Source organism: Carassius gibelio, chromosome B15 (genome assembly GCF_023724105.1).
Source record: "Carassius gibelio isolate Cgi1373 ecotype wild population from Czech Republic chromosome B15, carGib1.2-hapl.c, whole genome shotgun sequence".
NCBI lineage: Eukaryota > Metazoa > Chordata > Actinopteri > Cypriniformes > Cyprinidae > Carassius > Carassius gibelio.
The window spans coordinates 7,923,412-7,939,801 of NC_068410.1; the positions used below are offsets into that span (position 1 = coordinate 7,923,412).

Below are 16,390 nucleotides of genomic sequence, written 5' to 3' on the forward strand. Positions count from 1 at the left end.
CTGTGTTACCCACATTAGACTGTATCCGTTTTGGCTTTAAATCCATTTCCACTGATACTTACATTCAAGTTAGATTTGTTAGTTGCTGTAGTGAGCTACATGTCATTTCTCTTCAGATGAACCATTATTTTAACCAAACAGCTATTGGTTGATTCAAAACATTGAAAATCTGATTTTAACGAAAACATGCAAATTACCAAAAACATGGAGGTTATCAAAAACATCTGGTAACATTTATAATACAATTGAATTGGTAAATCATGTTTTGCTTCACTTTATTGAAAATTTATAGACCGTTTGTGCTGATTTATGTAAATGAGTCAAACTTTCCAGTGCTATAGCGTTTTTACTACTGAACTTTAAATCAAAGATGGCAATGAAGTTTTTAGAGAAACAGATTTTTTAAAAGAAAGCTTGGCCCAATAAAATGAGAGCAGATACGATCGCCCAGCACCAATGCTCATATGTAAAAGCACAAAGTAACCTTTTTATTATTAGTTTGAGGTATGGGTTTTCTTTACACTCAGGTCCTGTCCTTCACCCACCCGGTGTCATTCCACTCTGCCGAGACCTTTGAGTCTTTGCTGGGCTGTCTGAAAATGGACGATGAGAAGGTTGCAGAGGCTGCACTGCAAATCTTCAAAAACACTGGCAACAAACTGGAGGAGAGCTTCCCACACATCAAATCGTACGTTTGAGTCCGTCTCACAGCCCACGCTGATCAGAAAAACACATTTGGGCTTTATTCAAGAGGAGTTATGCTGCTTGATTTGTTCCATCAATTTAAGTTTCAAACATACTTATGTTTATTGAAGACAGTTTTCATTTTTTTGATTTTCTGAGATGCTCTGGAAAACTAATTTCTATTTTGCTGTTCAGTCATCCATAAACTTGGATGGTGCCATTAACTCCTGCCTATTTGACTTCCTTTTGCCCCCTAGAGTCCTTTTAACAGTACTGCAGCACAAAGCAAAGAAGGGTCCTCCTCGCCAGGCCAAATATGCCATCCATTGCATTCATGCCATGTTCTCCAACAGAGACACACATTTCGCACAGATATTTGAGGTAAGATTAAGGTCCAAAAAATATCTGGAATTTTTTTTGTCTCTGAAATGAACTTTCCTTGGCACAGAGAACTCCCCATATTCTAACCAATTGTTTTCTATCTGCCGCAGCCTCTGCATAAGAGTCTAGACACAGACAACATGGAACAGCTCATAACCCCTTTAACAACACTGGGACACCTGGCAATGCTGGCCCCGGAACAGTTTGCAGCTCCGCTCAAGTCTTTAGTGGCCAATTTCATCGTTAAAGACCTGCTAATGAACGACCGGGTAATTTATAGCATTGCTTATTATGGTTTCTCTATATAGGCATGATTGTTGATGAGAACACACAGCAATCAATTCCTCTGGATTGCTCAGGTGTGCATGATGTTCTTAACATGCATTGCTAGTGTTTTTTTTTTTTTTTGAACATTTATCTAGGATGTGCCTAAATGTTATTTTTTTTTTTATATGTATGTGATTAAAACTAAATATAATTTGCAATTAAATGACTGTTCCAGTATGTAATATTAGTAACGGCAATATTAATGGCAATAATAAAACAATATCATAATGGCAATTAGAGGTCGACCGAGAGGGCTACCGATAGCTAGGTTGGACCACACTGGCCTATACCGATTTATTAACTGATAGTTTTTACTGAACAAAAACTAAAATAGTGCTTTATTTAAATGAAACTTATAAATTTTCACATCAATTTAATGAAAGCTTAACAAAAAAATTACATGTTTAGGGCCCTATGAAATTTTTTTTTTTTTTTTTTTTTTTTTACCAATTTCTGTTTGAGCATGTATAATTATTTGGACTCATTACACAACTTATTTTATTTTATTTTGCCAATAACCAATTGTTCCCGCAATCAACTATAGGTGCCGATTAATCGGCAAAACCGATACATCGGCCGACCTCTAATGGCAATAAAAAATCTGTAATATTTCTCTATGAAGCCTTCCAGGAAATAATTTTTGTTTGTGTGTGTGTGTGTGTGTGTGTGTGTGTGTGTGTGTGATTTTATGTTGAATAAATACACTTTTAATTTAAGTGAATTTTGAAGTTAAACATTTCTATGATAAATATATATATAGAAAGAAAGAAAAAATATATAAAAGCATTATACATTTAAATAATTAATCGCAATTATTTACATACCAATAAATCAGCCAAAATGTCATGCTTGCGAAAGCCCTGCTGATAATGGATATCATGGCTGGTTGAGAGAACAGCATTAAATATGCATGTTTATTTGGCTGTACCATTAACTAATTTGGACTTATTGAATTAATGTGATTTCATGGGGATGTCCTTTCTTAAGGCTTAAATCAATCCATTATAAGAGTAAATGGGTGAGAAAGTTTAAGATCACATTTGATTGACCTTGTGGGCGAAGTTTTATTTCAATTTCCAGTGGTTATTTGATGAGTCATGTGCTCTAATATACATAGACGTGCGACGCATCATTTGTCTCCTTGCTTCTATAACAAGAAGTGCGTTTATTTTTAGTTGCAACCTTGCTAGCAACCGTTTAGACCAAGCAATAAAGGATTCTCTTCACTCTCAGGTTTTGAGGCATCTGATACTGATCTAGATTTTCTGTTTGCTTCAAAGATTCCTGGCAAGAAAACCACCAAGCTATGGGTCCCGGATGATGAAGTCTCTCCTGAAACATTGGCTAAGGTAAGACGCTGCTAAGATTTGACTTGCCATTTATTATTCCCTTTTTTTGAAAGTACCAGAGTGATTCATATCTCAGCCAGTATTGATTTGGTTCCCTAGAGATATGAATAGACGGGTTCTTTTCTTCTCTTTTTGTCCTTTACATTGTAAAAAAATGACACCCGAGCTTGCACTCACAGGAGATGATACTGAGGAGTAAAGTGTGTTCAATGCTTCTCTATCTCTGTGCCTCAGATTCAGGGTCTGAAACTAATGGTCAGATGGCTGCTTGGCGTGAAGAATAACCAAAGTAAATCTGGCAACTCCACTCTGAGAATGCTGACGGCTATCCTGAGCAGCGACGGTGATCTGACGGAGCAGGGCAAGATGGGGTGAGAGACATTTGCTTAGTATCTTTACTGTCACCACTGTCATTTAATGTCTTTGCTGAATAAAATTAGAATTACTTTTTTATTATTATTTAATGACCCCTAACCTTTAAACAGTAGTGTATTTAAAATATGTAGATTGTATGGTTTAATTTTTTATTTGGAAATTATATAAAAGAAATTCAATATGCATTTCTTTGATACGTTTATTTTATTCCATTTAAATGTTCATTTTAATTTAAGAAATTTTACTATTGTTTTATTTTAATCATACGACACTCCAACCCTCTACACTAAATGTTGCTGTGAATTGATGGCATATGTTACACAGCATTTCATTTGTTTACATATATGTCTGTAATATGAATGATTTAATATGCTGAATTTCTTTGTGTGCAGTAAGCCGGACATGTCTCGTCTGCGGCTGGCAGCTGGCTGTGCCATTCTTCGTCTCGCTCAGGAGCCGTGCTACCATGAGATCATCACCCTGGAGCAGTACCAACTCTGCGCCCTCGTCATCAACGTAAGACCAACCGCCGGCTCCTTATCCTTCTCCTTATTGCCCTGATGGACTTATCTTTCATCCTAATGTCAAACAGAAAATCCCTTAACATCGTTTTAATGGGTTACTCTGCTTTGACTAGCAGACTGGTTGTCTAGTGATTCGCTGTGTTCCTGGTCAGCAGTCACGCTTCGAAATCTGATTTTATCGGTCTGATAAATCTGCTTCAGTACACCTGATTAAATCCATTGAAAATAACGCCCCTCCTTCTGTAACCTCATTTACTACTCTGTTTACTTCTATGTTTTCGGACTGTTTCAGAATGCAACAGGATGTTCAACCTGAAAAAAAAATGGCTGTTAATTATTTGGATTGTTTGAAGTGGGTGATTAATATTTAAATGGAGTCAGTCCATGTTGCATGTTCAGAAAACCATTGCTTATGTAGGCTGTGCAGGCTATTAAATAATGTTATTAACCAACAGAAAAAAAGGGACGTCAGTAGGCAAATAGTGTCAGAGGAACTGATTAATCTTTCACAATAAGTGAATGTGCATTAAAAAAAGTAAATTGTGGGTCAGTTTGGATTTAATGTTGATCTGTACAGGAAAACAGAAGGTTGTATTGTCAAACCTTAACAAAAAGATGATCCAGCAGTGGTCAACACTGAACAAGACTGATGGTGGCACTTAACCCCAGGTTACTCGAGGGTTATTGTCCTGGGGAGTGATTTGTAAGCCACTGAATAAAAGCATCGGCTGAGTGACTCATTAGGAACTAATGAATCCTCTTGTTTTTCTCAGGACGAGTGCTACCAGGTGCGACAGGCCTTCGCCCAGAAGCTACACAAAGGTCTGTGCCGATTGCGTCTGCCACTTGAGTACCTGGCTGTGTTCACGTTGTGTGCCAAAGACCCGGTGAAGGAGCGCAGGGCGCACGCCCGCCAGTGCCTGGTCAAAAACATCAACCTGCGCAGGGAATACCTGAAACAGCATGCAGCAGTCAGCGGTAAGAGAGCCATTCGAAATCTGGCACTGAAGGCAAGGGCTAGGAATCAAGAAGCAGTTTAGATTTAGTTCATATAATAAGATATTGTAAGTGACTGGTTTTTAAAGTGTTAATAAGGGTAGACAATATATCTATGTTGTGTATGCAACAACCATGCATCTTGTTTAAATTAGCAACTCTTCAGCAATTTAGAATACATGTAAAATTATGAATTAAAGTGATTCTCCAGGACATATACATATTAAGGTCTTCACTTTATTTTGTAGTAAACATAATTTTTGGTTTAAGTGTTCTGTTTATCACCATGATTTCAGTCAACTTTGAGCGTTTTTGAAAACGCTCTCTAAAGTGGATGAATTTTAAAATGCCGTTTTCGTGTTGTAGTGTGGACTGTGAAAATGGAGGCTTCTGAAAACGATGATGCAAGTTTAGTCATGTGATGCATATTAAATAGATATCTGTGTTTATACTGGTGTTGTGTACGTTATGTGCTATGCACTTTCACACTATTGCTACAGATGTGTTACTTTGTACACTCTTCATATCACAGTCCTGCAAAGAAGAAAGCAAATTTACTCAATATCGCAATTTACAGCAAAACATGAGGGCAGTTGCGTTATAGATCAGACATACAATCGTGAGTGTAAATAAAATATTTCTGTCAGAAAAACGGCATGAAAACGTCTCATGTCTGTTCCATGTGTATCATCTGCAGTGAGCTTATTTGAGGACTTAACTATGCGCAGAAAACTAATTTGACGTTTTCTGATGTTTCATTGTGGATGAGACACTTTGGAAAACGCTTGAAAACACTAGTGGATGGAGAGCGTTTTAAAACTAAAACGCTGTTTTCAGATGTATCCGGATTAATGTAGACATAGCCTTAGGCACCTCACAATACATTTAGATTTGATACAAGGAGTCACGGTTCCATTGCAAACTGATTCACAGTTCATCTCAACACCAATTATTAATTCATTTAAAATTGTGACTTTTGTTGGGTTGATTCGAAAAAGAATCACTATGAGTCCATCATTTTGTTTGGTTATTACCAGGAATTTTAGAGGTGAGGATTCTTTTCAAATGATAAGAGTCATTCAGGAATCAAAAGCTGAATCAAATTCCCTGATCGAGGCCTTGTGATGTGTTTTTGTGCTAGTGATAGTTAAAATTCATGCATCTTCCAGTATAATGAAATATTTAGCTGCTCAGTTGAACTGCTCATCAGGGTCATTATGTAAAAGAGGCTGTTTGTTATGTCTGTCCTGTCAAGTGGATTCTCCGGTCCATTGTGTTGGTTTCTTCATCTGTTGCTCTTGGAATGAATTCATTGCACGTCAGCTTTTTCAGTTTCGATTTGTTAGCTTCAGACATTTGGAGGATGCGAACCTTTTCCAATTGTAATTCATATTCATGAGCCACAGTACAAACCAGGGCTTTTGTAAAACATTATGGGTCCTGGAATATGCCTAGATTTTTATCACACTCACATTATCATAAAAAGCATTTATGTGTGTACTGCAGAAAAATTGATATCGCTCCTGCCAGAGTATGTGGTGCCATATGCAATTCACCTTTTGGTCCATGACCCAGACTACGTGAAGGTGCAGGACATCGAGCAGCTCAAAGACATCAAAGAGTGAGTCCACACAGAGTCCTCTTCCATCATTAATAGGAGAATGTTTACCTCTTCATTAGGATGCCATTTCAAGCTCTGAAAATGTCAGATGTGTAATTTGGATGAGATATTCATTACCAATGGTGCCCTTTAAATGTTCATAAACGGTGGAGAAAATCTGTAGCTTTTTAGATGTTTGGCTAGCTGCTGAATACACTGAACAGTGGTGTTCCAGAGCTGCCATCTGCCTTTAATCTTAAAAATGACGTTCCTCTCTCTCTCATATTTTTCTCATTCCTTCAGGGCTTTGTGGTTTGTTTTGGAGATCCTAATGGCCAAAAATGAAAACAACAGCCATGCGTTCATCAGGAAAATGGTGGAAAACATAAAACAGACAAAAGATGGACAGTGTCCAGATGATCCCAAGATTAACGAGGTCCGTCTTGTTTCAGACTGATGCTTTGCTTTTCTCATGTGATTTCTTACAAGTTGTTCTAACTAATAACATATCTAGGGAGTTTAAATGATTGTCAGAACTGGATAATAAAACATGAAAAATGTCAGCCATCTGTCTATTTAGGATTTATTATAGACATTTCTACACTTGATAAACTTCTAAATGAATTCAAATGATTGGAAAAATGCATACAAATATAATACACATTTATTGTAAGAATCCAAATTATGGAATAATACTAATATAACATAAACTAATGTTAAAATGCTTGGGGTAAGTACCTTTTTTATATATATATATATAAAGTTGTCAATACTTTTTATTCATCAAGGAGGCATTAAATTGATCAAAAGTGACAATCTCTCTATAATCTATTTCACAATATTTGTTAATGTTTTTACAGTGATGTGGTTCAGAAAATTTCAGAAATTCAAACTAATTACAGAAATATTAAAAAATATATTAAAAATCGAAAGAAACATGAAAAACTGGAATGCACTGCAATGCATGGAACCTTATATTTTCGTTACATTGTCCTGCTGTTTTCTTTTATTATTATAAACAGTTGACAATATTCAGTATCTTGCTTTGTGAAGATAAATGAAAATCATAAAAAGTTTACACTTCTCCATTCTCTCTCTCCTTGCAGAAATTGTACACCGTGTGTGATGTAGCCATGAACATCGTCATCTCCAAGAGCACCACATACAGTCTAGAGTCACCTAAAGATCCCGTGCTGCCTGCGCGCTACTTCACACAACCGGACAAGGTGCTTAACTGCTGCAGGACGTCCAGTTATAGAAATGTCAGGGAATTTAGTATTTTTTGCTGCTTTAAAAAAGGACAGGAAAGTGGATGAGAGAGAAGCAGTAGAGGATTCTGATTGGATCTGAACCCGTGTCTCCCATGAACAGCAGCTCTTTATTTATGTTTAATGAGCACTACGCATATTTAGGCCTTGAAAAGTCACAGAAATGTCGCAGTCATTGAAATGTCTATAGTGCATATAAAACATTTTTTAAGCCCTAAAAATAAATGTTCTTTTGAGTGCAATCTCCATAAAAATAAAATATTGGAAGTCTTGATCCAGTCAGAAGTCATAGAAAATGATAGGTCAGCAGATGTGGAAGCCCTGCTGCGTACAAACTTTAAACTCAGTTGGCAGGTCAAGTAAGAATTTCAAACAAAATTTACTTTTCTCACTAAATCCCGTTTTATTTATTTTTTCTTCTGCTTTTCAGAATTTCAGTAACACAAAAAACTATCTGCCTCCTGAGATGAAGTCATTCTTTACTCCAGGAAAGGTACATATTTGCCCTCTATTCTGTGCGGTTAACCTTCTTGGGTAAGACAGGACTGTGAGATTGACTGCCTGATACTCTCTGCAGCCTAAGGCGGCGAACGTGCTGGGCGCTGTGAACAAACCCCTGTCCGCCACAGGAAAACTGCAGACCAAACTCTCACGCATGGAGACCATCAGCAATGCCAGCAGTAACTCTAACCCCAGCTCCCCTGGCCGCAGTAAAGGACGGTTAGTGGCACAAATGCACATACATGTGAGCTCATTGATATACAAGTTGGGGTCAGTATGAATTTTTTTTTTTTTTTTTTTTTTTTCAGCAAAGACACATTCAGTTGGTCAGAAGTGACATTAAACACATTTATAATGTTACTAGGGATGTCAAATTTCGATTATTTCCATGATCGATCGTCGTTTAAATTAACGATCAATTAATCGATTAATCGTTAACCATAATACTGCAAAATGCGTCTATTGCAGGCACGCAGTCAGCGGTATGACAGGATGTGCAAAAGCCACACACACACACACACACACACACACAAAACGCTTTCTCACTTGAATTAAAGAGGTTTTAGTCTGAAAAAAATGCTAGTAGCAGGATTATAAAATGAATAGATGCGATTATGATCATTTGATAAAATGAAGAGAGCGCGCCATACTTTTGAGGTCATTTTACTTTGTTGACAGTTTCCAATCCCGCACGGAGAACGCTGAACGCGCATCTTTAAATGGTTTTGTGGTGCTCGTTGTTGTATTTTAAAGCACAATTGCAATGTTTTCAACTGACATTATTGTATAAAATTATCCGAAATGTGGAGCGCGTGTGACTGCGCTGCACATTAAGTGAACTACATCGGCGCTGCTGCACCAAAACACAGTTGCTCACATTAATTTGATCCTGCTGGATTCTGTCCTAGAAAATGCAGATTTTTAAAAATCCGGCATACAGTGCATTAGATCGTGACAGTGCATGCGTGCAGTCTAGGATGAGCGAGCGCGGCTTTGGCTAGATTTATTTGGAGGTTATTGCTCATGTCTCATTCGGCACAAATCGAAATGTTTCCATATTCGCAATGTATTTGAATGTTAAACTATTATTTATAATGTAAACTAGGCTTGTACTTAACACGCATTCGCATATAGACGGAAAAGATGATCCTCTTCATATGAGCAAAAACGTCCTTGGAACAGCAGAGAGGACCGGTATACTACGGTCTATTTAAACTGACCAGTGTAACCTTTTAATGTTTAGTTGACATTTTATTTTGATAATGAACAGACTGCGATATAAGTTTGAATCGCTAGAATATATGTGTGCAGCAGGCTCCTGCGCGATCGAAACAGCTGAGACATTAAAAAAATATATATATTTTCCGCAAAAGTGTTTACTTTCATTTGTGCACACTCACAATAAAAACAGAAGATTTGCGCTCTTGTAAAATAAAGCAAACAAACAGAATGCGTTGTCATCCTTTTTTTTTTTTTTTTTTTTGTGAACTTATGGAGCGCCCACACTTCTGTTTTAAATCCGTTAATCTAAATTATTTAAGTCGGATATATTTCGCATAGCCTATTTAAAAAAAGAAAAAAAAAACATGAAAACAAATTGTTATTTTTATGTTGGGCCTATTACTTAGTAGGCTATAAATTTTCCTTAAAGCATCCCATTTTGTCCCAGGGCTTAGAACCTGTGCCCTAGTCAGGTCCATGCAGAAACTTGTGAACGATGCTCGGCGTCACCGTTTAGTGACAGCAGTGAATGCTCCAGGAATGTGTCGGTCACAGAGCCTATTAATCGCTGTTTTGAATCCAGCAATTATTTATTTAGAAATGATAAGATCTGATTATGACAAGTGTGGTATAAAAGCTTTGTTTATTAGAGGAATAATAGGTTAACTGGAAAATGTTAGCTCGCGACCATGCTTTTGGACCCCATAGTCTTCATTTACGCGGCTTTGTTCTGGTTTGCCGGTTGGTCAAGAATTTGCACAAATTCAGTATATTTAGGCATTGTTTCTTTTCCTAAATCTTCATAGTCTAACCCTCTAATTTCCCAGGTTTATTTTATTATCTTTCGCTTTTAATAACTGTTTTCGCATCTCTTACTGTGGTAAACATGGGAAGGGAAATTAAAGATTTCATGAATTAAGAATTCGTTCGATTTATTAATTTGTTCCCTTATTTCACTTAAATCATGGGTTATTTAGGGAACAAAATTAATGAAACATGGACAATTGCCACATTAATAATTCGTAGGAATGAATTAACAAGTTGTAGGAATGAATAGACTACCTGTCCTGTCACTGTGTCCCGCAGCCCTGCAAAGCGCACGATATAAAACAGTTATCTGATGAAATGATTAGTAACTACATTTCTATTGCATTTAATGTTGAAGAACTTTTATGTTGTTTCTATTTTAATGTACTTTAAAGTTTAAATCACATTAAAAGCTTAATTTGTACATTGTGAATGAATGATGATGCTTTTATATATCGTCACCGTCACTCACAGCCGCTCGCACGTGTTGAGTGCGCATGAGCCGCACGCAGCCCAACTTTGAATCGGTTAACCGACCATCGATAGCCTTAATCGATTGCATCTCTTATCGACAATTAATCGATCATCGATTAATCGTTGACATCCCTAAATGTTACATAAGATTTGTTTCAGATAAATGCTGCTATTTTAAACTAATATTAAAGAATCCTGGCTTTCACAAAAAATAAAATAAAGTGTGGCACAACCTTTTTTCAGCATTGATAATAGGTTTCTTGAGCTCCAAATCAGAATGATTTCTGAAGGATCATGTGACACTGAAGACTGTAAAAATGTTGCTGAAAATTCAGCTTTGCATCATGGGAATAAATTCCATTTATAAATATTAAAATAGGGAGAAAATATATTTTAAATGTAAAAATATTACTGTTTTTTTTTTTTTTTTTTTTTTTTTTTTTAGTTTTTCTTCAGATAAATGCATTGTTGTGCATAAGACTAACTAAACCTGTGGAAAGTTTACTTAAAATTATAAAGAGCTGTGTATAACATGTTATTTACTTTCAAACAGTAGTGTATATAGAAGATATCATTATGTTTCAAGAAAATTACATTAGTAACCTGATTGTTACATTGAAAACCTCATATCATGGCTTTCGCATTTTAATCTGTGCCTTTTATGAAAATATGTAGTTTAGCAAAAACGACATATTTGTAGCATAATCTGTTCAGTAGCGTGAATTTGTTCCAGATCTCCCATAAAACCAGTGGTGGTGTGCATAAACACACAAGCATTATAAATAACATGAGACACACTCCCTCTCCTAAAACTGTAATATTATGAACTCTTAGTTCTCTGCAGTCTGATCGCAAGCCTTGTATGAATCCATTTTGGGTGTTATTAAAAGTCATTTTTGTACTGAAAAATCTGGCTCTGGTATTAACATCCTACTGTGGGCTAAACAAGCTCTTTTGAGGTTACGGTGCTCAATAATGATAGCGCCTTTCAACGTTCCTGCATGAAGGGTAGGCATGTGATGGTCGTCTCAGACGCTTGGTTTCTGAATAGCTGTCATTGAGATTCTTTTGAATGGAGTGTTTCATGGATCTGCGTCACGAAGGCACGATAATTGCTGTTTCCTTTTACCTGTGCCACATCGAAAGAGCACTCGGGGGATGTACTGCTCGATGGCATTGAGATGACTCATGCTGTCCCTCGAGTTTATAATAGCCAAACTCGTAGGTGTCTTTATAATGTGACCAAGAAAAACAGCTGAAAAATGACTTGAATTTTGTCACTTCAGTCAGTTGTTGGGCTTTTAAAACATTTCTACAAACAATCTAAATACAAAGTTAGATGTGCTATGGACATGAATGATAGCTCAATGTAGTTAGTTATTTATTTTTTAATATACTGTTTGTGTAATTGGTAGATTTTGTCAGTGCAGTTCATTTTCATTTTTAAGGATCTTAAACATTTTATTTTTTTAGACACAAGAGTTGACTGTTTAGTAATAATAAGCTAAAAAATATCCCTGACACCCTAGCAACTACCCAACGTATCTTTGGCACCATGCCAGGAAGTCTTGCATGGGCTTAAACCTAGATTTATTTTCTCAACCCAGGCTGGACTCTGCTGATGTGGACCACAGTGAGAATGAAGACATTTCTTTGAAGAGCCCATCTGAGACCGAAAAGCCCAGCAGGGGGCGCAAGCGGGGTGCTGCAGCCAACCAGGACGACAAGGGTCAGGAGTCCAAGCCCAAGCGGGGCCGGAAGAAAGCTGCCAACACGAGCACTGATGATGCCGAGGACCAGTGGGGTGAAGACAGCAGCATAGCAGAGGCCTCCATTGAGGCCGAAGACGAACAGAACAGTCCGCCCAAGAGAGGCCGACGAGGACGGCCCCCCAAATCAGCAGCCTCAAAAGACGAGACGCCAAGCAAGGGCAGGAGGGGTCGCAGGAAGACTGCTCCACCTGCTGATGAAGAAAATGAGGAAGAGGAAGAGGAGGACGATGAGGATGACGCAGGAAGTGAGAATATGGAGGTGAAGCCCAAAGGCAGAAGAGGACGTAAACCAAGGTTTGTGTGTGTGTGTGTGTGTGTGTGAGAGAGAGACCCTGGAGCACATACCAGTCTTAACTCGCTTAGTCAAATAGTCAAAAAAACATTGTATGGGTCACAATTACAGATTTTTATTTTATGCCAAAAATCATTATGACATTAAGTAAAGATCATGTTCCATGAAGATATTTTGTAAATTTTCTACTATAATTATATTCAAACTTTTTATTTTTAAACGACACATCGTGCAGCCCTAATATGTATATGTATATGACCTTAACAAAGATGAACTGGCACTGAGCGTCCCAAATACCCATAAACCCTTTATTCTTAACATTTGAAATGGTTATTCGCAGAGGGGAGGCAGATACTGCCAGCGATTCTGTGGAATCCACACCTCAGAAAAGGAGAGGACGACCTCCAAAGTCACAGACAGCAGCTAGGAAAGCCAGGTACACAGACTCATGTTGCTAAAAGCTTTCTGACATTTTCCCTTGATGCTGCCTTTAGTCTGTACATGTGTCTGGGGCTGTTTCATGGGTTTTATTTGACTCATACAATCTGTTTCAGCGGTGGGAGATCAAGAGCTGCTGCCAACCAGGAAGAGGAGTCTGAAGAGGACATGGACACAGCCCAGCAGAGCGAGGAGGAAGAGGACGAGTCAGTGGACTCTTCAACTAAAGTGAGTTTCCTTTCCCCTGATAACTCATAGTTATGGGAAACCAAATCAGCTGATTTAAAATTTAAAAAAGGGCTTTCTATGCAAATTGTTAATTGAAGATAAAATATCTTAGATTTGGAGACATTTGCAGTAGTAATTGTTTGAAATTAATAGTTGGTTAAATATCTATGGTATGGTATGAGGAGTATTAAAAGAATATATATATATATTTCTAGTAATCATGAATGATTTTAAGCCGTAGAATTGTATTGGGTAGACATCTTCAAAATTTTAATAAATATAAATGTAATCATTGTTTAATTGTATTAATTCAACAGAATTCAGCTCTGGAAATCTGTATGAAGATTAAAAAATATATATCTTTATCAAGTAATCATGAAAGATCTTAAGTCATAAAAATGAATTGGGCAAGAAATCTTAGGATTTCAAAAAAAAAAAAATGTTTTTTAAATATAGTATCTGTTTTAATTTTAATTCCATAAAGGTTTGCACAAGAAATCTATATGAAGATTTTAAAAAATGTAATCTTTCAAGTATTCATGAATACACTGAAGACATAGAGCACCCTCTCGCGGCGGTAGACGGTAATGCTTTCTCTTGGTTCTCAAATAAATGCGACTTATAGTCAAGTGCGACTTGTATTATGTTTTTTTCCTCCTCATGACATACTTTTGGACAGGTGTGACTTATTACCCGAAAAATACGGTAGTAATAGTGATGGAAGGTAATAAATTCATTGGGCAGAAAATTATACAATCAAATATAATAATTGTTTAAAAGAAATGTAATTCAATGTAGAAATCTGTTGAAGAAAACTGAATGAAGGATTTAAAAACTCTTTCTAACCATGAATGATAAAGTCATATAAATTTATTCAGCTGAGATCTTAAAAATTGTAATTTAAATTAATGCAGAGATGTTTAAAAATTTTTATATTTTATATTGGCCAGAAAAATAATAGAAATTGATTAGTAAGGAGTGGTGAAAGTTACATTTACATTTAACATTTAATCATTTAGCAGACACTTTTATCCAAAGAGATTTACAAATGAGAACAATAGAAGCAAGCAGACCAACAAAACCAACAAAAGTTCTGAGAATGTGCTTATATGTTTTTGTAGGTGCGACGGAAGGTGGGGAGAAGAGACCGAAGATGAGTGCTTTCAAAGACAAAATGCAAGATTGATTGGAGATTGCTATACTTAAGGAAAAAGTCTGATGCACAGAGCGAACTTGTGAAAGTTGGGACTTTTTGGAGCCATGCAACTGCTTTAGCTGTATTTTGCCGTCTTTTACTGCCGTATGCTTCTGCCTCCCCTATCCACCATGACTCGTGGTTCGTTTTCCATTGTTATGTGTGCGCCGACCATGTTATCTTAATTGTATGAGAAAGAAAGTGTAAATAGTTTTTGGGCTCTTAACATATCCCCCCCCTCCCCCAAGGTTAGGGATACAACTTGTATAGCTTTGACCTCCAGCTTTAAATATATTGCACCAGCTGATCTGTCCAAGTAAACGAAAATAATTCTCATCACCTTTTAGCAGTACTATATGTGTCCCGTGTGTCTTCTGTATATCATTCTGTAATATGCTACATAACCATTTTGTAGTTCCCTTTTTTTTTTATTTGTTTGTCGTTTTATTCTTTCCTTTTTTAACCCTTCTCATTTGTGTAATTCTTGTGTGCATATGGTTGTGCATGTGCAAATGTGCCTCTGCAGATAAAAGAAACACTGGTTTGATGATAAATTCACGTATTTGTTACATTTTACAGCCCAGTATTGATTTTATCAGTGTTTTAAACGGGGAGGAGATGGTACAGAGCATTGGTTTTTAATATTGGCTGTTAGGAAACAATGGAAGATTCTCCCCCACCATCCAAATCAGTTTTTTCAGTCTGCTGAACCAATAAAATATTCTGTATAAATAACTTGCATATTTGTTATTTTAAATGTTCAGTTAGCCATTTTGATGCAAAAGACCTCGAAATATATAGACTGAACTTTAATAAAAAAAAAATTAAACTAAACTTTCTAAAATATAAAGGCATATATACTTATATACACCCTCAATGCATACATTTTTATGTATATGCATTTATCTGACATATATTTGAGGTTTATATTTAGTAAAACATCTTATTTAATTACATTTTTTGAAAAAAACTTAGAGAAAAAACTGTCGATATGAGAATAGTATGTAATATATATATATATATATATATATATATATATATATATATATATATGTTGTTTTTTTTAAAGAGAATTTAGGCATTTTAAGAGAAGTTATTTTCTAGTTTTGTCTTCAAAAAATGGGTAAAGACTTTGTATCATTTAAGCCATTCATAGTTAAGAAAAGTGTAACCTATACAGCTGTCTGAAATGTTATTTTTTAATAATAACGATTGTCAAACATCTACATAAACTACATGGTCAGTCCTAAAAATGTTAATTTCAACACTTTCTAATCTGTCCAGAAGATCCAGTGAACGTCTTAAACTTTACTGGTGATTGAGGTGATTAAACAAATAAATAAATGTATCTGAGGGTCGACAGGATTTAAAAAAAAAATAATTATAATAATAATTATACATTTTTATAATTCCAGCTCAGTTTCTCATGCAATACATTCTTTACAAAAGCAGCAAAAAGCAGTTTCAATCCATTCGAGTGCAATTAAATCAGATGACTGCTGACTGGATCTGGATCTTTCGTAAATTTCAAGTTTGAGGATATTAGGTTTTAAATGATCACTTAACATATTTTTGTGGCAAAAAGGTTTTTTTTTCTTCCTTTTCTTATCCATGCACTCTCTTTGGGTCCATCATCTGCTGACCAGCTGCTGTTGCATTTACTTCAAAACTCAAAATCCATTAGACTGCATTCAACTGAGCATCACGAAGCAGTTTTTGTATTATTATAACAGCTTTGTGAAGAACAGTAATTTGCATGTATTCATACACACCCACACTATGAAAAAACGATTTCGTGCCAACTGCAAAGAAATAGGAAATAAGACAAAACTATTCAGAGTTGACATAAGCAAAAACTCTTAACAACCATTTACACTGTCAGTAGTCTTGAAATGATCTATAAGGAGGTATTTATGTTTTAATAAATGCGTCTGCTAAATTAATTAATGTAAATGTAA

The 16,390-nt window shown here is 36.1% G+C and overlaps 1 protein-coding gene across 2 annotated transcripts in view; it reads left to right on the forward strand.

Moving 5' to 3' along the window:
* LOC127972475 (sister chromatid cohesion protein PDS5 homolog B) overlaps positions 1 to 15,167 on the forward strand; it is a 35,091-nt gene extending 19,924 nt beyond the window's left edge. For both annotated transcript variants that reach the window (XM_052575979.1, XM_052575978.1), the window contains exons 19-34: positions 528 to 688; positions 942 to 1,065; positions 1,176 to 1,334; positions 2,673 to 2,741; positions 2,976 to 3,112; positions 3,509 to 3,632; positions 4,414 to 4,618; positions 6,143 to 6,257; positions 6,540 to 6,672; positions 7,343 to 7,462; positions 7,935 to 7,997; positions 8,082 to 8,224; positions 12,115 to 12,573; positions 12,912 to 13,007; positions 13,126 to 13,237; positions 14,359 to 15,167. In XM_052575979.1, the coding sequence (XP_052431939.1) occupies positions 528 to 688; positions 942 to 1,065; positions 1,176 to 1,334; positions 2,673 to 2,741; positions 2,976 to 3,112; positions 3,509 to 3,632; positions 4,414 to 4,618; positions 6,143 to 6,257; positions 6,540 to 6,672; positions 7,343 to 7,462; positions 7,935 to 7,997; positions 8,082 to 8,224; positions 12,115 to 12,573; positions 12,912 to 13,007; positions 13,126 to 13,237; positions 14,359 to 14,394 (2,256 nt within the window). In that variant the 3' untranslated portion in view covers positions 14,395 to 15,167. The remainder of the gene's footprint in view (positions 1 to 527; positions 689 to 941; positions 1,066 to 1,175; positions 1,335 to 2,672; positions 2,742 to 2,975; positions 3,113 to 3,508; positions 3,633 to 4,413; positions 4,619 to 6,142; positions 6,258 to 6,539; positions 6,673 to 7,342; positions 7,463 to 7,934; positions 7,998 to 8,081; positions 8,225 to 12,114; positions 12,574 to 12,911; positions 13,008 to 13,125; positions 13,238 to 14,358) is intronic.
* Positions 15,168 to 16,390: the final 1,223 nt, after the last annotated feature.